Genomic DNA, 24,817 nt, shown 5'->3' with positions numbered 1-24,817 from the left:
TGCCAAGAAGACCGCGTTTCATAGGCCGCGGCCGCAGAAGCTAGTCACTGATTGGTCGGCGGCGGGGGAGGGGGGCCTGCCGCTGGCTGCCGACTGGTCTCGCCTTGAGGAGGAGCGGACGGGGCCATGTCGGCGGCGGACGGGGCCCGGGAGGGCGTCAGGGAGGGTCTAGGTGGTGCTGCGGGTAGCGGAGGCCTCCTCAACCGCTTCGTGCAGCTGCCGGGCAGGCCGCGCTCGGCGGGTGAGTGGCGGCCGGTTCCTACGAGGCGGGGAGGGGTGTGGGGGACCGGGGCACCCCCATCCCCGCCGCCCTGAGGGCACGGGTACCCCGCGGTCCCACCTAGGGGGTCATCCCGCCCCCGGGATATTTTGAAGGGGCCTGGGGTAGCCCACGGAGCTGGCATGGGGGGTTCACCCCGTCCCCAAGGCCCGGGGGTGGTGCGGGGAGGGCCGGGATGTCACCGTCCCAACGACCCCGGGCTATGGGGGTCTGCAGTCGCGGATGGGGGCGGTCACCCCTTTCCAACCGGCGTTAGGATGTTGAGGGGGACCCACAGCGTGAAAGGTGGGGGTGTCATCCCCTCCTACGACCCCGGGGGATGGCGGTTCTTCCCTCCCCATCCCGGCGGTCTCAGCGCGTTGGGGTATGCTTGGATGCCCCACAGGGGCGGTTCATCTCCATGGACATGGGGTGTTGGGAGCACAGGGTACCCCACGGTCCCTGGTGGGGGGGCAGCCCCATCTCAGTGACCCTGTCATCCTGGATGGGCCTGGGCTAACCCATAGTGACATCCTCCCACCTCCAATTCTAGCTTATCATGTTTTTTGGGGTAGGGGGCCCCGCAGTCTGGAGAGGGGTGACCCTGGGATGGGGGGTCGAGGCTGCCAGAGGGCCCTTGAATGAGATGTCAGCCCAGTCCTATGCCCTGAGAAAGGTGGTTCTTCATCTTTTCCATTTTCCTTCTAGCAGTGTTATTATGCTGGGGGGGAGGGTACCCCATAGTCTCGGGATGTGTGGGTCACCCCAACCCAACACCCCAGGATATTAGGGGAAGGAGACTGGGGTTACCCCATAGTCATGGGACTGGGGAGATCATCCCCATCCCAACAGTTCTGTGTTAGTGAGAGGGACATGGGGCACCCCATGGTTCTGTGATGGCATGGTGGGGGTTTCCCAGCTGGTTTGAGGTATCCCCCACTCCTTATCTCCATAGCACCGCCTGCCCTCAAGGGCTACGTGGTGCTGGGGTGCTGCCACCCAGGAGGTGGGTACCCCAGGCCCAGGGCATCCTTTTCTGCCCCAGCTGCCCCTGGTCCCACCACTCAGATCCCTCAGCATGGGATGTGAAGCCCCTTGCTGCCTCGGGGGTAGGAGCCTGCGTTCAGCACATCTGGAGCACCAGCAGCAGCTGGGAACAGGCTTTCAGACCAGGGTCCATGCTTCCATCCCTGTGAAACCTGTCACAGTCTGGATCTGCAGCAAGGCCGCCTTCGAACCTTGTGCAAGACTGCTGTGAATTTGCTAAGCGGCTCCACACCTTCTATTTTTGGGCAAATTCTCAAACGTGTTTCCTTCCATCTGTGAAAGGGGCCTTTTTTGCTAGCGCAAGAGCTGATTATCTTCACGTTTCTGAATTTTAATCGTTGGCTTGAGTGAACCACTAATGCATCCTCCTGATACGGTTCTAACAACCCTGCTTTTGTCTATGGATCATGTCCTGACATGGAATCCTGCCCTCCACCACCTGCCATGGGGCAGATGTTGTATCCCCAGGGCCAAACTACCCCCGTTCAGCTCAGCCTTAGCACTTAAGTCCAGCCTTAACAAACTCAAAGCTGACTGTCAATCTTACTAAAAAGCTACCTGATGGAAAAATCCCATTTGAGTCAATTGCTGGAGGTTTCTCCCTGTTTGACACCTGTTAACATCCTATTTATAGAGCTCCAGCAGCAGCCCTTGCATAACCATTGAGACAGAGAGAGGGGAATATTTTTTCCCCCTCCTTCCATTTCCTCCAACCAGGTTTGTTTTCTTACCTCCCAATTCTCTTTCAGATTTTTCAGGAGGCGTTCCTTCATTTCCCCCCACCATTCAATGCCCTAGACTCTTTCCATAAAGCATTCTGTCTGCGTTTAATCCCATTTTAATAAGTAATTACTGTCGTGAAATCATGTGAAGAGCTTGTAGCATGCTTTGGTATTGGATGCGTTCAGTACATCCCTCCCTGCAGAGCTCTTTTGCTGCTGCTAAGCCATGTGTCATTTGAAGTAGATCTGGGTTAAACACTAGGGCATACACATTGATTTAGGTGCTGGTTTTGTCACATTCTCCTTTTCCATCTACATGTAGAAAAGATTTTAAACTTCTGTCACCTTTTTCGCTCCAAAGAATTTCATTTGCATGGGGAAATGATTACAAAAGGTAAAGCAGGTGGGTAGCGCGAGCTGGTGCCAGGGTTGTGCAGCTCTGTTTGCTTTCTCAAGCAGAGTAGTTCTATTGAGCGTTTCTCAATAGGGGCATTTCTCAACCAGCGTCTACAAAAGTCTCGTCGATGGCTTAACAGTTCAAAAAAAAAAAAAAGCAATTTGTGTTTTTGCTGCCTCGTGATGGGTGAAATTGTATGTTGGATAAGGGAAAGGAAGGAACTATTTTTAGGTGTTTGTAAGCTTTAGAAAGATCAAAAATGTCAAATATAGGTGGTGAGTGGTTTGTTCTTCTCCTCGTTGGAAATCTTCCTGTCCACATTTAAATGTTTTTAGTGTTTTCATCAGACTCTTGGGGTTAAGTGGATAGAAACAATCTGGAAACCTAAATATATCTTTGACTTTCACATGCTCAGCATTTATGCTTGTGTCTTGAGCTATAATTTTCCCAGTGGACCAGTCACAGTAGGGTTTTGGTTTTTTTCTATGGAGACGTTCAGAGTTTTGAATATATATTTAAAAAAAAACAAAAACAAAAAACCAGAAAACCCAAATATCCTGAGCCCCTTTATGTCACATGGGGGAGAAAGCCTGAAGCCAAATTGAATCCTTGGCTGCATCTGCAGGGGCATTACCAGCAGAGAGAGAGAGATGGGATCATCCCCTCTACTCAGTATTTGTCATGCCACCCCTGGGGTGCTGCGTCCAGTTCTGGTCCCCACAAGTCGAGAGAGACGTGGACAGACTGGAGAGGGTCCAAAGGAGACGGTCGATGGGCTGGAGAACCTGCCCTATGAGGAAAGGCTGAAGGACTCGGGTCTTTTCTCCCTGGAGAAATGAAGGCTCAGGGGGCCCCTCGTCACAGTTTTCCAGCTGTGAAGAGGATGGAGGGTCTCTCTTCAGAAGGAGCTATGTGGAGAAGACAAGGGCAATGGGTGCAAGTTGCACCAGGAGAGGTTTCATCTCAGTGTAAGAAAGACATTTTGTACAGTGAGAAGAGTCAGTTGCTGGAACAGCCACCCCAGGGACATGGTGGAGTCCCTGTCGCTGGAAGGTTTCAAGGTGCAGAGGAGAGGGTGCTAGATAATCTCATCTTGGCTCCCTTTCCCTTGAGAGGTTGGACCAGATGATCTCGCCAGTTCCCTTCTGATCTGGGCTGTTCTGTGGTTCTCATTTTCCAGAATTCCTTTCTCTATTTCCCTTTCACGTTAAAAGAAAAACCAAATAACCAAACAATCCAAGGAACACTCCTTTTTAGTAGCATAGAAACACACCACAATCTAAAATATATATATTTCTGTGCCACACGTTTCCTCTTTTGCTCTGGTTTTTCAATAAGGAAAGTTCACTCATAAGGACTCCTTATTGTATTTCCTGCTCTGGGATGCTATCTTGTGTATTATAATCCCGTTCCTGTTTTACTAATCACGGGAAATACTGACAGACAATTGCATGCTTGTAGAAATGTATGAAATATGTGATTGCTACAAAGAGGTTTGAAAACAAAAGCCTCCGAGAAGCAGGATGAAGAAGACAACCCGTTCTGGACATCAGTCCAAACCCAAAAGCTCTCATGGCTGGATGTGAGAATGATCGTTCTCCTCGAAATGCTTCTTTAGAGACTTCAGATATTTGAAAGACTCTTGGCCGGTGGCCTGTGGGTTGTGTTTGGCATCCTTGGCTGGATCCTTTGGCCTCTCTCAGCTACCCTTGGCCCCGGGCAGAGTCGTCGTTCAGGCGTCGAGGACCCAGGCAAAGCTTCTTCCTCTTCTGTGTATTCCGGGCAGTCTGCCACGGAAGGGAATCTGGAGAGGCAGAACGCAGCTGGATGAACGAACAGGTTTTAAACCTTGTTCTCGGGCGACACATTCACATCCTGCTTATCCAAACATTTGTAAGGGACTCTAATTACATGAGTTGCAAACTTATTTTGTCTGGCTGGTATGAAGAAGATGAAACTTTAAAGGCTGGAGTCAAAGTCAATATTGACTTGTCCTGTTCTCTCTCCCAAGAGCTAGCTGTGCTTTGGCTTCAGCCCTTGACCTAAATGCGCTTCAGAAGTCTTGCAGAAATCGTAAATGGGAAGGGAGATATTAAAACCTGCTATTCTGGATGTTGAAAAACTAAGTAGGAGGGAAAATAATATTGATACCATGTTTAGAAGGCCTTAAGAAGCAGCAAAGAGGATGGGTACACACACCTTAGCTGTTCACCGCTGGTATGTTACTTCAAAAAGATGGGAACCAAAAGCCAGACTGTAGTCATTAGCTTTACATCCTGTAGTTATTTAGTTTGTATTTCCAAAAAGAGTGCTCAAAATACAAATTATATTGCTAGTAGTAATGCTGTGTATATATATATATAATCCTTATATATATATATATATATGCACGTGTCTTGCAAGCGGAAGACCCTACACCCTGATAACAGGACAGAGTTGATGCGGTTGCGGCTCGACGCCTGTGCCGTTCCTTTTCCTGTTAGTTCGACAGGAAGAACTTTAAGAAACTCAAAATGAGGAAACTCAGACAATAGGCAGCAGACCTGCCTAAACTTCATGGAAGCAGAAGGAAGCAAAACTCTGAGGCCAAAGCATCTCGCCGTCGGGGCCAGAGGTTCCCAGAGGGTATGAAGGACCTCTCCAAAACTAGTCTGTCCTTCTAAATGAGGAACAACCCATGTTGTCCTTTCATCCTCTCTGCTGTACGTAAGTGATCCTGGCCGGATCAGTTGGATATACTTGGTGCTTGTGGGGGATGAGCATCCAGAACCTGCTTATTTAAAGGTTTTCATAAAACGAAATCACCCTCTCCTTCCCTACGGTGTCACACTGAGTTTTGTTGCACTAATTCCTTGCACCCTTTACTTTGCAAATGACCCTTGGGTGGATATCGTGATTAAAATAGGTTGAGAAAAAAGGGAGCTTATAAAGAGCAGTGCTGGGGTTGCTGTTCTGGGAGGCGTTTGGGGCTGCACTTGGATTTCGGTTGGTTATACTCCAGGAGTAACTGAAACCATGCTTTGTTCCAGGTGGTCTGGAGGAGAGGGAAAGAGGGGCTTGATTTAAAATACTTTAACATAATCTTCAAGTCCCGATTTGAGCTGCACATAAAAGGAAGAAGATTCATGGCTGTATCTGCAATTAGTTTTCATCAGTAAACGTGAAAATAGCAAATAATACTGGAGTTCTAGGAGGAACGTCTCTCTAGATGCAAGTCTTTAATCAGAAGGAAAATTCAGAGTATTAAAACCACCAGCTTTGCAGCTCAGGAGTCTGTTTTTTCATTCTAGCAATCTATTTTGGCTGAGTTTTCCTATTGTAGCCTGGCAGAATGTGATCCATGCTTTTATTTCGCTGCCAGCCCCAAGTGTTTAAACTGGACGAGGCCCTCAACATTGATCTGTTTCAGGTTACCTGATGTGCATGGCAACCTCTAATCCGTCAGATTACAGAAGAAAAATGATACAGCTTTGTTCAGGGAATGAACTGGGAGCTCGCTGTTGAGTGCTGCAGTGAAAGTTTGAATACGGATACTTTCTCTCGATGCCAGGGAAAGGCTGCCTTCCTTTGCGCTGTTTCATTGTCTAATATTGCTGAAGGAACTACAGGTAGAGCAGCATTTAATCTTTAATTTTTCAAAGCAGAATTACTTGGCGGAAGTGCGTGATCACGTCGGTAGGTCGGCTCTTTATCCTGCCTGCTGTGTTGAGCACGCGTTGGAGATGAAAACAGCTGCCACAGTGTGAGTTTTGAGCATTGACAGCTCTTGCTCAGATAAGTTTTGGTAAATTTGTGCGTTATTGGTGACTGGCATTGTGTTGTGCAGCGTGGGTGAGGTCGTGCTCTAAATAACTAACTTTAAAAAGGGTGTATGCTGCCGGTTGTAAATGTTTGGATCAGGCCATCGTGAACTTAGAGTTGAACTGCCATCATCTTCATAAATGGTGTTTTGTGTGTTTGAAGCAAATTCCGTTTAGCAATAGGAATCTGTAAGCTTTATATATATATATATTTAAAGAACTTTGAGGCTTGGTGTGTTCGTTAAAAATATGCTGCACATGTAAAGAGTTTTTTCCAAATGCATCTTGGTTGGAAAAAAACCCAAAACGGTTGCCTGTCCTTGAGCTTTAGAAACATTGGCAACTTTTACTGGGTAAACTTCTTTTCTGAAGGGCAGAAACCAAGTGTTTCTTCTGACCTTGAATCCCACCTGCATGTGGAAACCTGAACTTGAGACCAGTTGGCCTTTTTAACTCGGGTCTCCTGCAGGAGATGATGTTGAGTGTGTACACCTTGTCGGAGGCTGATACTGCATGAATACTTTTAACCGATTCCCTTGAGTGCCCAGGAAGGCTTGTTTAAAAAACCTGCCCTGAGCAACCACCTCCCTGCTGCGCCAAACTCTGAGCTTCCAGATGTCAGAGCATCCCCTGGCTGCATCCGCTGCTTTTCCTTTGCTTTTTGGCTGTTTTAACGTGAGCTGGGCAATAGGGAAAGGAAAAAACAGGAATTTGTTTCTTCTATGGAGAAAGCCACATGCGATAAGGAAAATGCAGGTTCTTGGGGTCGTATGTGACTCCAAGATTCGAGTGAAACTTTTCACATTGGCCTTTAATTATTAGTTTTGGCTCTGGGGATCGTTCCCTGTGTATTCTGAATGGAATAGACAGTTCTCCTTAATTTTTGTTGCTTTTATCTTATGTGCTTTCCTTTTTGTGAACAGCAATGTCTTTCAATGCCAAATGAGCAAGCAAGAAAAAGGTTGCATGAAAAAAGCAATCAGTACATGGAAAAACAAATCCTAAATGCTCTGACTGCTGCATTGTTAGGATCTTTCTGTAATTCAGTGACTTGGGATGGGGCAAGCAGCGTGTCAAAACATTATAACTGTGCTCCAGTTTCAGACGGGTCTTTAGCGATCCTTTAAGATAGAATGAATAAAGAGGCAAGACTCTAAAATGGACACCTGTGGCTTGAAGTCTGCTGATCTCACTGTGCAAAAGGATATTTTTTGCGCCCTTAGCAAGCAACGGCGCACGGCAGAGTTTAGAAATGGGGCACCCCGAAGCTGGAAAGTCGTCGCAGTTGCAGCTCCAAGGGGAAAGGGTATGTGTTTGCAAGAAGAGTTATGTTTCTTTAGTTCTCCTTCTGCCACTTCTGCTAGCTACAGCCACATCTCTTTCCGATAGCTGTGGTGGCAAAAGAGATCAACCCGTTTCCATTTCCAGAGTTGCTTTTTAAGCGTGAGGTTAGCAGTTTCACTTCCCTCATCATCTTTGCTCCCAAAGGATCTAGGAATCATTTTTTTCTGCTGCAGGTTTCTTTGGCTACTGCCCAGCCTCATACCTGGCCCTGGCGAGGGACGATACAGGTCTCATTCTTCTTTTCCTTTCTGCTTACAGGTTTCTGAGCGGACGGTGGGAGAGCCCAGACCCTTGGCCTCTTCCTTCCGAGGCTGGTGGGGAAAGGGAGGCAGCGGTTGTGGATTTGCCACCTCGGCAGAACAGCACTCTATCAGTTTGCTGTGAACTGATAATGAGACGTGGTAGTGATTAGGGCAGATTCCCTTAAAAAGAAAAAATTAAATTCTGCAGAACCCGATGGCATAGGCAGACATCACTCTCTGCCGAGAGCTTCTCGTTGATCAATAGATTTCTTTGGGTTCTTTTCTTGCAGCATGGTCATCATAAGACAAAGCATAGTGTCAGGCAGGCTCTCCATACAACTTCATATTCAACTCTCTGGTTTTTTTATTTTTAAGAAATGAATTCAGCTGATTAGACATTTTTTCCCCTCTTGTTTAAAAAAAAAAAAAAGGCCAGCTGTCTAGCTTACTAACTCGAATAGCAGGTACTCCCCTCTTGTTTAAGCTAGCCAGTGAGATGATGCCAGCAATTTTTTTCCCTGCAGTCATGAAAGGCAGGATAAGCGAATGGAAAGAAAACGCCTTTGTTCTTCCAAATTTGTCTTTGTGCTGCTCTGTTTGAAGCGCCTCTCGCCTTACGCTTGTGCTGCGTGTGATTCAGTGCAACCACTTGGTACTTCGCAGTTTAATTTTCTTCTGTAACTACAGAGCTATTGAAAAGCAGTAGATATTGATAGTCTACTCTCCAGTAGACTCGAGCGTAGCTGTTGACACATGCTGTGGTTCTGGGCATGCTGGTAGCATTTAATCTGCTCTGTAACTTCAAGTAATCTGCTGATGCCAAGGAATTTTTGTGTTGTTTTTGATCCCCAGGCCTTCCATAAGGTTTCTGTAGCTGTCAAGGCACCAGAGTTAATTAAACTTTGATGCTTATGTTAGTCAAAATAGGAACAACATTTATGGACTAGCAGGTGCAATTCAGTTTTGTCCTCCCTGTAAGAAGGATGTTTTGAGGGGGATTCTTGTTGGATGCCATTCAGGTCCATTACACTTCCCTCCTCTAAAATGAAGGATTTCTTTAAATTTTCTTAATGAACATTTCCTTCTTGCCCCAGATCTGTTCCATATTCAAAGTTTTCAGAGAAGTAGGAAACAAATGTCTCATGGGCTGCTGTGCTGTGTCACGTCAGGAAAGTCGGGAATAGATGTCTGTGCCACCTTTTTGCTTACTCTTCTTAAGTTCTAATAATACTTCTTGTAGGAGAAGTATTCAGTTAGGAATCTGCGCTAATAAAGCCAATCTGGGCCGTCCGAGCAGCTCCCTCTGAAGTCACTCAATGAATCATTTGAAAAAGGTGAATTTAACGGGGTGTTAACAGGTCAGTGTGTAACGACAGCCAGCAAGCAAGTTTCTATCAGATAGCTTAGTCCTAAATTAGGAATTTCCTTAATTATGTCCCTGTTGCGATGTTTCAGCTTCATTCGGTTTGTGGAGCTTCTTACTCTCTGAAAGTTTTATTGTTCCCATTTCTGCCCTCAGGACCGAGGAAAAGAAATCTCCCTGTGAATGCGCCTTCCCGTCCTTCCTTTCTGCTTCGCTTTGGAGTCTTTAAACAGGGAAAGAAAGTGCTTTCCAAAGTATATCCGCCCACTTTAAAGCCGTTTTCTGTAACTAGCTTTACGACCTCTTTCCCACAGATCTGTCTTGACTTGGTACATCGTGCTGCTACTTTCTATGTCGGGCATCAAAGAATTCATAACTGCAGGAGGAAGTTAGCAGACCCTTGGGTGTTTCCACCTTCCTGTGTCGTCTGAAGTTTGCACTTGTGTAATAGGCTCGTTGCACACCGCTAATGCTGGAGCAAAAACAGATCCAAAACTTGCATTAAGAATGCCAGTAGGAGCTGTGAATCATCTGATAAAACGTAATTAAATGGAAATGCAGCTCTTTATTGGAGGTGCAAGTCACAGAGCTTGTCTGCTGAAGAAACTAATCTGAATTAATTCTTCGATACATTCAGCTTGTGCAGGTCCCTTCTTTAAAAAGGCAGAACTAGAGGAATCTTTTTCTAAGAGTTTCTTCTAAAGTGAATTAAGGTCACTTCAATGCTGAATAGAAGAGTTTGGTGATAATGTAACTCAGTTTAACATTGTACCATTCAGTTCCTTGATAACATTTCTGAGTGTGCTTGCATGGGTGACTGGGAAGATGTGTTGGATATTTTTTTTTTCCCGTTTTATGGGTAGATATGTCATCTTCTCTGGGCCTCTGCAAGCGGGAGGATCTAGTCCATTGAGATGAAGGGGGTAGTGAAGAGCAAAACTTAAAACCAGCAGGCTGGAAATGCGAAGCCGTTGGAGACAAGTCAGGCCTCAGACATGGGGCACGGTGTTGTGCAAACGCAGCTGGGCTCTGCTTGAATAGAGCAGAAAATCTGTTACTGTCGAGCAGAATGAAATGAAATTGCTTATGTTCGTAGCTACAGGGGTTGGCCCCGAGCTTTTGGAAACCTTGTTCTGGTTGGCGTATCCAGCCCTCCTTTCCCTAGGAGTCACCACTGCGGAGCAGGCACAGCGGGAAGAAGCATTTGGGATGCTCTCATCTGTGGTTTGGTGTTCAGCTTAACGCTGAGGACAGTGGGTTTCCCCTGAGCAGCTGAGCTGTGAATGCGTGACCGGGGACAGGCATCATTTCTCCTGCTGGCTCTGCCATGAGGATCCCAACCTTCTGGATCCCGAGTTCCTGAATGAGTGTTTAATTAAAAAATTTGTTCCTGTAGTGTACAGAGCTCTTTGTGGTGTTGGTGACAGTAGTGGGAACAGGCAGAGAACTAGTGGCGGATGTGGTTTGCAGCAGGAACGGCTGCGTGGGAAGGGTTGTCCTTTCAGATCATCTTGGTTGGGTACTTGCAAGTATCTGACACCAGCGCCGGCTTCTGACGACCTCGCTGCGACTTGAAAACATCTTGAAAAAAAATCATCTTTTAAAGATAGGAGATGGGTTTCTAGGTAAATGGGAAGAGATGAAACCAGCTGGGCTTAATGTACCCATCTTGCTATCTCAAGGATCTGCATGCATCAAACATTGATACCTTTCTGTTGAAATTCAACTGTTCTGGGGCTTTGTGGCAAAGTCAGACATCTTCCCTTTCTAATTTTGAGAGGTGAATGGCAGAGAAGGCCTCCCTGCTTTTGTTTTTTTTTAAATTTATTTTCTTTGAATTATGCCTCTTAGGCTTTAGTCTGTTTGCTTTGTATAAAACAGCCACCTTCTCCCCTCTTCCCTCCGGAAAATTCTCACGGCAAGTATTATAACTAGAGGGAAATAGGATAATATTTGTAATATTTGAACTCCTAATTCCCTAACACCTTTTAAATTTAATGGGTGATTGAACTAAATCCTCGCTCACCTGCAAAGTGCGTGCATCAAGGCTCCCAGTCTTCCCCGGAATTAAGCTCCCATTTCAGTTCTTTCAGGTCTTCTTTTTGGAGACCTCCAGGGCAAACACAGAAGAAGAAAGAAGCAGGGTGAGCTGCCTTTGGCCAAGCACAGACACGTGAGCCCTTTGCCAAGGTTTCCTCTATAGGCTGCGGAGAGGCATAGGCGCTTCTCAAGCACGGTTTTGTTTGCAGATATCCAAGATGAGATGAGCTGCCCTCTCGAAGCATCTCTGATTAGAAGAGTCTGAACGATTGCCTTGATTGTAAAAACCTTTATTGTCAGTGTGCTCACTTAGCAAAAGCGCATCCATCTCTTTGGATAGTTTCACAGTTTAAAATATAAACGCCCAAAGGGATGGATGTTTCTCTTTCCTTTTGTGAATCACCTCTAAAGCACGTAATATTTGTTTTAACGCTTTAGTCCAGCACTGAGGCCAGTAGCATCCTGGCTGCCACTATTTGTACGTGTAATATCCACCCCTCTGGTGCCACGCTGGGTGCCCAGTGGCGCTGCGCTGTCTCAATAGCCAGGCCAAAGACTACAGATTTTTCCATTAATTCCTTAACTTTCTTCCCCTCTTTTTCAGCCAGTGCTTGTTAGTTTTCTAAGTGGGGATTGCTGCAAGATGCAATTATTGCTGGAAACAATCCAAATCTGTCAAAGCTTAGCCACAAGGAGTTTGTCTGAACCCTGTAGAGCAGCTTAATTTTGGACAAGGGTTGGAGCTTAAAGCAGCAGCAAACGGGGAACGTGATTAAGCACAGCTGCTTGTGCTGAGTTAAAATTCATTATTCAGTCTGGACAAATAATTTATTTCACCTTTACTGTAGGAAAGATGCTTGATGCCTCATTTGTTATTGCTCTGCGCGCCTGATTCACTGCTGATAATTGTAACAGGCTCTAAGAAGAAAACACGATGGATCCTAATGCGATGCTTCACTGGGTCCTGTTCCATCCTAAAAGTCCATAAAAGAGCTGTGAGAGCTGGTGGCTGGTGAAGATCACTGGGTTCTTTGGGTGAGGGGTCTTCAGGGATCTTCTTTTGGTGGTTTTTTTGTTTAGTTTGCTCTTTCGCCAGCTGAACCAAAGCAGGCCCGTCTTCAGGTGTGACAAGCAGAGGATGTGCTTGAAGGGGTAATGGTTACTGAAATTGTACATTTTAGGGGACTATCATGTATCCTTCTTCTCAAGATGAAAGTTAGAGTTACCAAAATACTGTTGTATTGCATACAAAAAATTATTTTCGACACCTTCCTGGTTTAGTCAGCTTGAGATGTTCTACACGTGTCTCACAACCAGCGCCTTTGTTCAGGGATCTGATCATTTTCTGTTCCTTTCATCTTTCTCATTCGTTATGCGATCCTGTGTCTCATTGAAGGAGAACATCCACCTCTGGCACTGTGCTTGGCTCTTGCTGTGCCTCGAATTCAAGCAGGCTCAGAACTACTTTTTGATCGCTTGTCAGCCGAGACTTCAGTTGCCGTTGTCAAACCAGAATATTGCTGTTTAGATTTTCCTGGATGGAATCAGTCTTTTTGCCTGTTCCAGTTGAAGTCTGAGCTTGAATTGTCCTTCCCTCTTTTATTTGCATCAGCTTTTAGGGAAGAGGGTGGGTAGGCAGAGTGCTTCTTTTTGGGAAGGGCTGCATCTGCCAGTTGTCAAGCTCAACCTGTGGGATCTCAGATGGGTTCCCTGCTGCATTCGCTCCCGGTGTGAATGCCTTTATCTATGAGCAAACTTTTACTTGCGGTGTCAGACCTGCCTTCCTTAATGTTTGGGAAGCCCAGGGGTGTCTGAGGTGAAAGAGCCTTGTTGAGATACAAGGTGCCAGAAGCAAGAAACGGGGGGAAGGTTTGTGTAGGAGGGAGAGCAAATGATTACTTTTCTTCTTCGTTCCCACCAAGCAGCTTTAAATATAAACATTTTGGAACTGTTACCTAAATGAAATCTGCCGTACAGAATGACAGAAGGGGAGATTTGTAAGATATCTCGGAAATAGCTTTTATGGAAGGATTGTCACGTGGAAGGATTGTCATGTGTCGACCTGCAGACAGGTCTCCTTAGGCAGGTGTGGTCCAGGGGCTAGAGTGGACATGAATGAGACGGTGACGCACAAAGGCTCTCCCCATTCCTGCTCGTGGTGTGGATCTGTGATTACGGAGCTGTTTCCTCTAGGCATACTTCCATACAGCTAACCACCAATCGCTCTCGTTGGAGCACCACCGCAGCGGGTGTAGTCCTGACCCTCGGACACAAGCTCAGCTCCTCTGCTGACATTTCACTGAGGCTGTTTCACCTTCTCATTTTGCTGTAGGCCATAGATGTCCCCCAGCACGAAGTGGCCATCGTTGCGTGGCAGATAATGCCAACTTGTATGTGTTTGGAGGCTACAATCCTGACTATGATGAGTCCGGTGGGCCAGAGAATGAAGACTACCCGCTCTTCAGGGAACTCTGGCGGTACAACTTTGCTACAGACACCTGGCATCAGATGGGTACTGAAGGCTACATGCCCAGGGAACTCGCCTCCATGTCACGTACGTATGGAAATTCAATTCCTATGTGCCTACTCCTGAAGCTATTTTAATCGGTGTCCCTGGTGGAATGCAAAACCAGGCAAGAACTGGGAAATCTGGATCCTGTTTCCAACTCTTCTGCAAGTAGGCTTTGTGTTTGGGTTGGTTTTGTGATTTTTTTTTCTTTCCCCTTTCACTTGGTTTGAGGCAGAGGGGAAGAAAAAAATTCAAATGCAAGAGGTAGTCTTCAGGTGTTTAGCTTGATCATTGCAAGGCCCCTGCGCTTTCAGCAGCCAGGTGCTCAGTGCAATCAGACATCTCAGAGCATCCAAAAATAGATCTCTTTGTTCACTAGCCATTTTTAAAAGCAGGCCTTTGGTTACCATGGTTTTAGCTTTCATTCTTTCTCTTTTAGAGCATTTCAAAAGCATAAATGTGGAGTGTGAATTGTAGCGTATTTGAACAATATTGAACGCTCGCTGCCTACTGTCTCCGGACCAGAGAGTCATTCTGTTTTACTGCGTCTCACAGCAACGAGTCTCTCTGCTCTGTCTCTCTCTCCTAGTTGTATTGCATGGCAACAACCTGCTCGTGTTCGGGGGCACCGGAATCCCCTTTGGGGAGAGCAACGGCAATGATGTCCACGTCTGCAATGTCAAGTACAAAAGATGGGCTCTGCTCAGCTGCCGAGGAAAGAAACCAAATCGAATCTATGGCCAGGTACGAAGGACACCCCTTGTTGAGGCACGTTGAGTGTCCCTGCGTGTGCTGCGCTGTGTGTCACAGAAAAGGCGCTAGAGCACGGAGATCTCTTCGCTGCTAGTAACCGGAGTTGTCCTCTGCGTTCCTAAGTATAAGGAAAGGCAACTACCACGCATAAAGAAATAGAGCTGTCTTGGTTCTTTGAGATTTCAAAGGAAAGGAGTAGTTTTCTTGCAGTTAGAAAAGCCAAAATGTGTTAACTAAATGCCGGATGCAGCTGCGTGAAAAAGTATGTTTGATTCAAAGAGTGGTTGGTAGTTTCTGGAGTTGCTCTCTAGCCTCCTCAAAGCCATTAAAACCCCAAACTGTAAATGAAACCAGTGTTAGTAGGACTTGTTTGTTTTAGAATAACAACTTTTAAAACTGTCCATAATGTCCTGGATGAGCACGGTGCACAAAAAACTGGATTCATTCTCACAGGAGGACTGCCAGCTTTTGCCATGCTTTCCAGTAATACTGCCAGTGGACTTGTGATGCAGACATTTAAAACCCAACTAATTTCTCATTTAGATGTGTGCCACACACTTGGGGGAAGGAAAGCAGCCTTACCCTTGCCCAGCTCAGCTTGAGCTGACCTTTGGCAAACAGGCAGCTGGGAGCAGAGCTACATCTCTGCTTCCACCTCGGACTGCATCCGGGAATGGTGCCTGCACAACCTTCGCAGTTTCAGTAGGCTGATAGTCCACGTGCTTTGGGATTGTACAGGCCGGCTCCGTTGTTTAGTCTGACTTATCCGCTGTGTTTGGGGCTTAATGCAGCTGGCTATCTGATACCTGGTTTATAAGGTTCTCCGTAACAGTATCTGTATAAGGTCAGCATGGAAGACATTCAGGGTTAACTGTACTTTGGTTTTAGCTCCCGGGAACACCTGCTGCACAGATCTGTCTTGTCTGATGCTTGAAACTCAGCAGCTCCACTTCTAGGTCCTTGTCTTGTGACCATGGAGTTACTTTCCATTCCTAAAGACACCCCCACTCGCCTTCTGGGTATTGTCCTAGTTTGCTCCTCGTGTTCCTCTTGAACGCATCATTTTGTAAGTTGTAGGTAGAGCTTTGCAAGGAGTGTCTTGCTTTGGGAGGGTGGAAATCATCTCTTTTTCAGACACTGATGTCACACGTCCCTTTCTAACTGGTTTCTCTGTGTTACCTTCCAGGCCATGGCCATCATCAATGGTTGTCTCTACGTGTTTGGAGGAACAACTGGTTACGTTTACAGTACTGACCTACACAAGCTAGACCTCAACACTAGAGAGTGGATCCAGCTGAAACCCAACAATATGTCCTGTGACATGCCAGAGGAGAGGTGAGAAGCTGGACATTCTCAGAGAACTTTTCCACAGAGGAGTCACCTCCTTTACTGGGAGTGAGAAGCTGAGAGAGCACAGACAGGCTTCTGGGCACTCTTGGAGTGGTGTTTTCAGCTGTGAACTTGCACAACCAGTGCTCCAGCAATCTGGCGTGCAAGGAGATGTAGGGATGTGGGGTGTGAAGCCTTTGCCAGGACACTGATCTGGACTGTGTAGTGGCAGAACAGAGCTGGGGACTTGGGGCAGCTGATGAGTGCTGGGGAGGGGAAGAGGCTCCAGTTGAACCCTGTCGCTTGTCCTATTCTGTAGCAAGGCGTGGGGAAGGAGGGCTGGGAGATCAATCAGTGACCATCTTAGTGAGAGAAGGGGACAGAATGTTGAGGGCCATCATGGTGCTCCATAAATCATTGTACTTAAGTTCTGTGATGCTCAGCTCTCAGAAAACGCCTTTCAAGCTTCTGGAGGGCTGCTTAGATTGCTCATGAAAGCTTCCTCATCTTCTAAATGCTCCCAACCTGAGGGACTGATACAGATAGCCAGGCTTGGGGCGTCTGCTTAAAACTCTCAAATTTGATAGTCTTTTCCGGAAGGCTTTTGTTGTTGCTCACTTGCACTAATTGCTTGTGCTGCTAAATGTCCTTCTTTGCACCTTCAGGTACAGACATGAAATCGCTCATGATGGTCAACGGATTTATATCTTGGGAGGCGGAACTTCCTGGACAGCTTATTCCTTAGATAAGGTAAGGCCATCAGAAACCTTTGAATGCTTGCCTGGATTGGAGAGTTTTTACAGTGAAGCCTAACCAGCACAGTCTCTTCATCTGGCTTTGCCTGAAGAGCTCGGTAAAAAAATAGGTAACTGGGAGCAGATCGTTTTCCTGTTTCTGTAAAAAACAGTGTTGCCATCAACATGTCCTGTTGACTTACAGATGCTGCATCTGTGGTACCCAGTGACCATACCGATCTGCAAAACAGCTTCATTTCCTGTAGACCTGTTATCAAAGATTCTCATTTAAAAACACTTAGGAAATATTTCTATGTGTATTTGTGCCAAAAGAGGAAAGTGCCAAAGAAAATAATTCCTTGATGTTAAATTCAGATATTGATATGGTGACTCTTTTCTTGTCTTCTCCCTTAGTCATATGCTTAATCGTATTTCCTCTCTTGTGGCAAGCGTTTTTCTCCAATACAATTTGGGGAGGGAGGAGTGAATTAATCTTGAACGCCAAAATGATAAACGAGGAGACTTTAAATCGTGCTCTGCTTCCAAAAAACTAGAAACTGCAGCAGTTAACATGACTTTTTATCTCTCCATTCTCTGCGTTTCTTTTCTCCTTACATGTGGTGTAAGTTAGGTATTTCTAAATACTTTTGAGAACTGGAGGGTGTGGGCTTTAGTCAGTCCAGTAGTTTAGAAGCAGCATTCTTTTTCTTTAGCTGTGGGGCTCAAGTAGCAAAGCCTGAGGTGAAAGCTTTAGTAAGCCAGTATGATTTGAAGGTGATTTTATACCTGCTTAGTCACTGGCTGCAATTAGCTATTTTTGTTTTTACACTTAGTGAAAAAGAGGTGTTATTTATAGTGGCACCCTGGGTCAGAGCCCGTAACTGCGTCACTGTAGTGCTGGGAGAACCAGGAGGAACTAATGGCTCCTCTTTGTCCCTTCAGATCCATGCGTACAACCTTGAAACCAATACCTGGGAGGAAATTGCCACAAAACCTCATGAAAAAGTTGGTGAGTCTGGAATTTCCCGTATCTTCCCCTGTAAACCAGAGAGGGGCCAAGGTGTTCGAAGATGCGGTTTTCTGGCAGGCTGGAAGCCTTTTTCATAACCTTGCGGTACAGTGTGTGACTTAACGCTGGCTTTGGGGTTCTGCTTTTTAAGAGCTTTAGCAGTGAGGACTAAACCATCTGAAGCATATTTAACACTCTGGCTTCTGTCCCTCCCTGGGTGGGAAAGATGATAGTGGTTGGCTCTCCTCCCAGGAGAAGATATGCATCACCTCTGCTCCCTCTGAGGGACCACGTGCTGGCCTGGTTAGCAGCAGGGGTTTCCCTGAAACCTTGTAGGCCCTTGGCTGCTGCTTTTCACCAAGCCAGAGATGAGAGCTGGAGTCTGTGGGGAATGAGATTCCAGCACATTTCTTCCTTCCCTGGAGAGCAAGTAGCAGTCAAACCTGAAACAGCTGGTTGCTAAATTAGAGATCGTTATACCTGTGATTGTAGGAAAGCAGAAGCCCCTTATAAATGAAACAAGTGACTCTAGTCCATGATTATATGTTGAGATATAATCGCCACTCGCCCAAGCACTTAAAGCAGCTATAGATCATGCTCTTTTTTAATTCTCCTCAGGTTTCCCAGCAGCCAGAAGATGCCATAGCTGCGTTCAGATAAAAAATGGTAAGATCTGCCTCTTGAAAATCAGTGTATCTTATACAACCTAGCAATGACAAGCCCATCCTTCTAGCCTGAGAGATACTGGCCTCCAACACATGCTTGAGAGAACTGTAGGGCACGTGTGTCTTTTCTGGAAGATGATTTCTTTCTTGTTAATGGGCCTTAAGTTGCCCAGCTGGCACCATTCTACATAAGAGGGATCTTGCTGCTGTAGGCGAATTTTCCTCTGTACTGGACAGTACTGTCGCTCTCTGGAATTGTGCAGTATTTTATGCAACACCTGAATCTCCTTTGGACGTGTGGCCACTTCAGTGTAAAATATCACATATTTTAGCCACAAGTGGCCGTGGTACTTTGCAACTTACTGATTGCAAGCTCAGAAACACGTATGAATGATGCTACTGCTACACCTTGGTGACTAACCTGTCAGCTTCACAGTCTGCTGTGAAAATCAAGGTGGGGCCAAGTCCTGGAAGCCAAGTTCTTTCGAGACAAGATGGTTCAGGGATTTCTTTGATAGTGGGTCCTTTTCGTGGTGCTGTAAATCCGAGGTGCTCATATGGAGTGGATTATGAGGCAGTAGCAGAGTTAGCACCTGAGTCTTTACATTCTCTATTAAAACGAGGGATGTTTTATATGTTAGGAGTTGCACAGAGCTTGGTAGAGCCTTTTGGTCTTCGCTTTGATCCTCCAGATGTTCTTGCTGTAAATCACTTGCGCAGTGCTGTTTGAGGCACAGCTTAGAGAGGGCTCTGCATGTGCAATCCCTGTTCAGTTACCCACAATTTTGAATGGTAGAGTGTTCCTTCAACTAGTTTTGAGCCTCTCCTGTAGCATCGTTGTCCTCAAGAATGCATTCCCCCAAACTTGATAAAAACCAAATTGCTCATAATGGACTGAAGAAGCAGTTGCAGTATTGATCCTTCTTTTCAAAACTCTTCAGATCGATTACTGAGTGCTGTATATTAAAGGATGCTGAGCCAGGAAGGAGAGTGATACGCCAGATTATATTTCTTAGGAGTTCTAATTGTGCCAACAAAAGGAAGGCAGGAGCTGGAAGATGCTTCCAGTCACCTTCATGAGCAGTATTTCGCTGCAGTGCAAACCTCTGAGTCGAGAACTTGGGTGAAGCCGGAAGCAAGGACCTGCTTCTGGTAGGCAGCAGGACTAGGAGCTGGGGCTGGGGCTGCTCCCCGTGGGTTTAAAACCACTGGAATCTGATCGAACCCAGGTGCCTGTGAACTCAGGTTAGCTGGGGCTTCGTACAGCTTCTTCAAGCGGGAGTTGCACTGCGCTCCTGCTTCTCAGTGGCATTTAGCTCTGAATGTGGGCTGTGATCGCAGGCAGGCTGGGACGTGGACGTGAGCCAGCAGTGTGCACTCGCAGCCCAGAAAGCCAATTGGATCCCGGGCTGCGTAACAAGAAGCGTGGCCAGCACGAGGGAGGGGATTCTCCCCCTTTACTCTGCTCTCATGAGACCCCATCTGGAGTACTGTGTCCAGCGGAAGAAAGACTTGTTAGAGCAGGTGCAGAGGAGGGCCACAACAATGATCAGAGGGTTGGAAGACCTCTCCTGTGAAGAAAGGCTGAGATAGTTGGAGTTGTTCAGCCTGGAGAAGAGAAGGCTCCAGGGAGACCTTACTGCAGCCTTTCGGTGTATAAAGGAGGCTAATAAGGTGGAGAGGGACATTTTACCAAGGCCTGTAGTGACAGGAGAAGGGGTAAAAGCTTTAAACTGTGAGATGGAAGGTTTAGGCTGGACATGAGGAAAAAATTCTTTACAATGAGGGTGGTGAGACACTGGCCCAGATTGCCCAGAGAAGTTGTGGATGCCCCATCCCTGGAAACATTCAAGGCCAGGTTGGACGGGGCTTTGAGCAACCCGATCTAGTTAAAGATGTCCCTGTCCATGGCAGGGTGGCTGGACTAGATGACCTCTAAAGGTCCCTTCCCACTCAAACCATTCTGTGACTCCTATAAGTGGCCTCCGTGGGTATGACCCGTGGGCTGGAACTGATTTGGGAGGTACTGAGAGCTTGTGTTGAGGTAAAATAAGCGTTGATCCTAAAACTGTTTGGCAAAGGTGATTGTTGACTTCAGTCCCCACGCGTTCTGCAGCTGCTGAATGAAGGGTGGCTGGGCCTGTAAGCCCTGTGGGTTTCCACTCTTACAGATGTGTTCGTTTGCGGAGGCTATAACGGAGAAGTGATTCTGGGAGACGTTTGGAAGCTGAATCTGCAAACTTTCCAGTGGGTCAAGCTCCCAGCTGCCATGCCGGAACCAGTGTATTTTCACTGTGCTGCTGTTACACCGGTAAGTGACTCATTTCTTTCCTACGTAGCTGAAGTTCAAGCCGTTTGTCCAAGCGCTCTGACGTTTGTGTGGGCTGCAAATAGAGCTGAACCGATGTTACCAAGGAGGTGACCTCCACTGGATGCTGTGTCTTGATGGAGGCTGAGGGCTGGCGTGAGGTCGCTGCCTTGACTCCTTTTACTGCCGCTGCTCTTTGAGGAGCGGTAGCACTCAGGATGTTCCGCTTTCTAAAAGCGGTGATGCAGAATTTTAGCTTTTAAACTGCACCAGCTCCTAGGAGTAATTCCGTGTATGAATAGCAGTTCCTGTTTGCAAAAGGGGAAAAAAGCACAAATACTCCCCCAGGTTAAACTGGTTTTAGCCTACTGAGAACAGCCTGGGTAGAAGGATTAGCCAGGTGAGCAGCCTTCTTTGGAAACCACTGCTAATGGGAAAGTTGGCATTGCTGGAGCTTTTTGCCAAAACTAGAAGCTTAGAGACCCGTGGCTGATAAGCAGCAGGCAGCAAGAAATGCATTTAGCTCTGGCTTCGGCCTCCTTCAGCTGATCGTTGCCTTAGGGCAGCATGTGAGGGCAGAGATTGGGGTTCTTTGGTTATAAGAGCAGGCGTCACCTAGTTTGGAGATTGTTATAAATGCAGCTCTTTCTGGGAAACTGTAGGCCTGATAAAGGTGTTTTCCAGGCGGCTCGGTGACTGCAGGGGAGCGCCTGGACAGCAGGAATGCCTCATCTTTTCCTGTACACTAAAGAAAAGCCACTCTCAAAATAGGCCAGCAGCTGAGCTTTTCCTGTCTCTCCGTATTCATGTGATTCCTGGAGCAGAGTTTTGCCGAGCCAGCGGAGGGAATGCAGCATGTCTCTGTACCATAATGCACCATAAATCCCATGGTGGGGGTTTAATTTTAAAAACATTTTAGCTGAAAACTAAGTATGGTTCTATACTAATTTATTAACACTTTGCCCCACTCCTAAAACTGATTTCGTGGGGTAGAATGCACCTAAAGCACAGGGCAAAGCACTCTAAGCTAACGGATACGTGTTTTGGGATGAGTTATGTCCCTCAGCAGCACGATTTCCTCCCCGTGGCTGTGAGGGGTGACTGGCTCAGGTGGTGACGCTTCTGTTACCGGCACATCAAGGTGTGCGAGATAAATCTCACCCTCTGGTTCTCCAGCTGGGAATTTGAACAGACAAATGCAGGTTTTCCTGGCAGCGTCACTCCTCAGCACCTTGTGGAATGCCAGTTCGGTCTGTGCCCCATGTAACTCCCCTCTCCCCCTTTTCCCATCCAGGCCGGCTGCATGTATGTTCACGGAGGGGTGGTCAACATCCACGAAAACAAACGGACTGGCTCTCTCTTTAAAATGTGGCTGGTGGTACCCAGCTTGCTGGAACTGTCGTGGGAGAAGCTCCTGGAATATTTCCCTCATCTAGCCGCTCTCTCCAGATCTCAGCTTTTGCACCTTGGACTGACGCAGGGACTCGTTGAGCGGCTAAAATGAGAACATCTCGTGCTTCTGTCTGAGACACACTACGTTCAAGAAGCCCCCTCCTACCCCCTATTTATGGATACGGTGGATGGTCTTGCTAAGAATATGGAGGAACCCGCTCAACGCCTTACTCAGCTAATACATCGATGCCTTTCTAGAAATTTTTACTTTTAAGTTGTTAAAAAAAAAAATCCACTTTTTATTTATGGATCTCTAAATTACACCATTAATCAAAAATGTTCTCTGGGACTAATCCATAACATCCAGCCATCAAACTGTCATCAGCACATGCTTGCAACTTAATTGGGGAGGGTGGGGAGCTTAGCGAATGTCTGAGCCCACGCTTACATGTGGCGCATTCAACTTAATATTTTCACAAGATGTATCTAACGGAGGACACTCAATGCAGAGCGACAGCCGACCCGTTCTTTTGCTTTGGATAACACTCATCCCCCTAACGCCCAGCTGAGCTCTCCCTCTGTAGAACTGAGAACTGGTGCCGCTCAAAGGCTTTGCATGTATTTCATGGGCATGTTCCCCTCTCTTTGAGCTTCAGAAGACGTCTGGAACGTCGCACGGGGCAGTGAGCGAAGCTTTGCCTGTGCAGCTTTTCTGGTGCAGTGTTGCAGTGATTTGAAACACCCCGTGTCTGTGTTCCTCACCTTTTCATATTGAAAGGTTTGCTTGGAAGACTGGTTAAAAGTTGCCACTTAACGGACTACTGTGTAGTTTACTCGGTGTGGTGAGGGGGAGGGAAAAGGTTTGGCTGAATCTTTTTTAACCCTTTCCGCTCACATTGCACTCTGAACGAGCTAACTGCAAAATCTCACCCCGTAGATTTCAGAGCTGTCTTTGAACCTGCAGCACGTTCTCCCCTGCGCTTGGGTGCAAACCGCTCCTGTCAGCTCAGTCCTGGGTATCAGCCTCTGACTCTAACGTGGACCTGTAAGCTTTGTGTTTTCTTCCCTCCCACACATCACGCGTTGGCCTTTTTCTGGTTCGCTTCATGTTCCTCCAGGGCTGAGGGATGTTTTGCTGCGCGTGGTTTTCATGTGGATCCTCAGATCACTCATCCCAGGAACCACAGCATAAAAGAAGGGGAGAGGGAACACCTCTCCGTCTTGCTGTGGGCAGTGGTCATCTCTGCAGAGGTGGGAGAGGAAGGGATGTCCATCTCTTGTCTCGCTGTGCTCCACAGAGTATGAAGTCAGCTCTAGAGACGATGTCTAAGAGACCATTGAACTCTGGGCAGCTCTATGGGGCAGGTATCAGGTTTGTGCAAAATCCTTTTCATTTGAAGACCATTTTTAAGTGCCTTTTTTTTTTTTTTTTTTAAAAATCAGCTTCTCCTAGTACCCTCCCCTTCCATCATGAAAGGCAAAGGTTAGACTCTGGGCTTTTAGTTTCTTTTTAAGAGATTGCATTTATGTTTAAATAAACCATAGCATTGTCTTCATGTTGTTAATGTGAACAGCGCTGGCTGATTGAGTCACTGCCACCCATCTTAGGGGGCACCTACTCCTGTTCTTAAGCGGCCCCTGTTCTTGGGGATAGATTACCCCCCGCCTTCTGTAGCCTCAGTTGCTGGGTTTTTTTGTTTGTTTTTTTAAGGCCAAGAAAAATATAGGTTGTGCATCACATCTGAATTGTTCTCTGGTGCTCTGGACCACAGAAAGAGGTGGCAGCTGCTTGCAGGTCCGTTGTATCTGCCCCCTTTGTGGGACATGCAGCTTCACTGGGCAAAGCTGGGCTCCTTGGCTGCCATGCCTGGCTTTCACACACACACCCCCCCCAGCTCTCTGGAAGGTGTCATCATCCCATTTCAACCCCTTCCAAGGCTCCCTGGCTGCTCGCTGCAGCATCCCACTGCTCCCAGCTCAGGGGCTGACCCCAGACCCCGGTGGCAGCTGTGGGCTGGAGAAGTGCTGGCTACCTGTCCCGCCTGGCTTGTGGTGGGCCTTTTCTCCAGCTCCCTCTTCTGACCTGAAGTCAGTGGCTCTCACTTTTTCCCTCTTCCCCCCCCCCAGCCCCACCCCAGAGGCTGAACACCTGCACTTAATCTTTGCCTTCTGGGAGCTTCGCGCTGGTTCTTCCCTTACCTACTTTTAAGGAGCATCCCCCATCATCACCAAGGCAATATTAAAACCATCCGAGCCTGGATATCTGATCAAGTAGATTCCTTAAGCTCTTGTGTCATCCTTGCTCTAACAACCTCATGTGGGCAGGCAGGAGCTTTCCCCCTGATGTGAACACAGGGAAGGTGGTGGTGGGTGTTGATCTGGGGCACGTCTGGCCTCAGCCTGGCTCCCTACCGACACCTGTAACGCTATCGCTTAATCTTAGCTTCAAATCTTGACACGCAACACGTTCAGCCACCCAGTCCTTGATGTCCCCCTGACACACCAGTGCACTGCTGGGTCAGCCCAAGCCTCTTCCACTGGTTGGACTGGAAAGTGCAAGCCCAGAGCCTGCCTGTGCCCTCCACCAGTGGCCTGGAGCTGGTTTCACCCCTCCAGCACAGCTGCGCTGCATCCCCAACACACAGGACTTAACAAGAGTATTGCCCAGAGTGCCACAGACTAAAGGACCAGGGACTTGCTTTTGCTGATAAAAGCGGATACCAGCATCATCCACTTACGGACGTCCAGGGGCCAGATCTTAGAGGCTGCCTTTCCTTAAAAGTTACTTGCAAAGCTCACAGCTCACTTTTTCGAGGTTTTGCTCGAGTTGCTGCCTGTCTACTGCATGTTGAGTGTTTGAATGACAGAAGCTGCTGGCTGGCTCATGGTGGCAGAGGCTTCGCT

The 24,817-nt window shown here is 47.2% G+C and overlaps 1 protein-coding gene across 1 annotated transcript; it reads left to right on the top strand.

The window, feature by feature from the left end:
* The first annotated feature begins 78 nt into the window (after window positions 1–78).
* Window positions 79–23,352, top strand: KLHDC10 (kelch domain containing 10). The gene is made up of 9 exons (XM_054194663.1): window positions 79–241; window positions 13,547–13,768; window positions 14,313–14,467; window positions 15,663–15,811; window positions 16,471–16,555; window positions 17,482–17,548; window positions 18,167–18,214; window positions 20,385–20,524; window positions 21,816–23,352. Exons 1-9 carry the CDS (start codon window positions 127–129, stop codon window positions 22,023–22,025), a joined length of 1,191 nt encoding a protein of 396 aa, XP_054050638.1. The 5' UTR covers window positions 79–126; the 3' UTR covers window positions 22,026–23,352.
* Window positions 23,353–24,817: the final 1,465 nt, after the last annotated feature.

Source organism: Rissa tridactyla, chromosome 1, assembly GCF_028500815.1.
Source record: "Rissa tridactyla isolate bRisTri1 chromosome 1, bRisTri1.patW.cur.20221130, whole genome shotgun sequence".
Taxonomy (NCBI): domain Eukaryota; kingdom Metazoa; phylum Chordata; class Aves; order Charadriiformes; family Laridae; genus Rissa; species Rissa tridactyla.
Note: the sequence above shows the minus strand (reverse complement) of the source record. Positions and strands in the feature narration are given on the sequence as shown.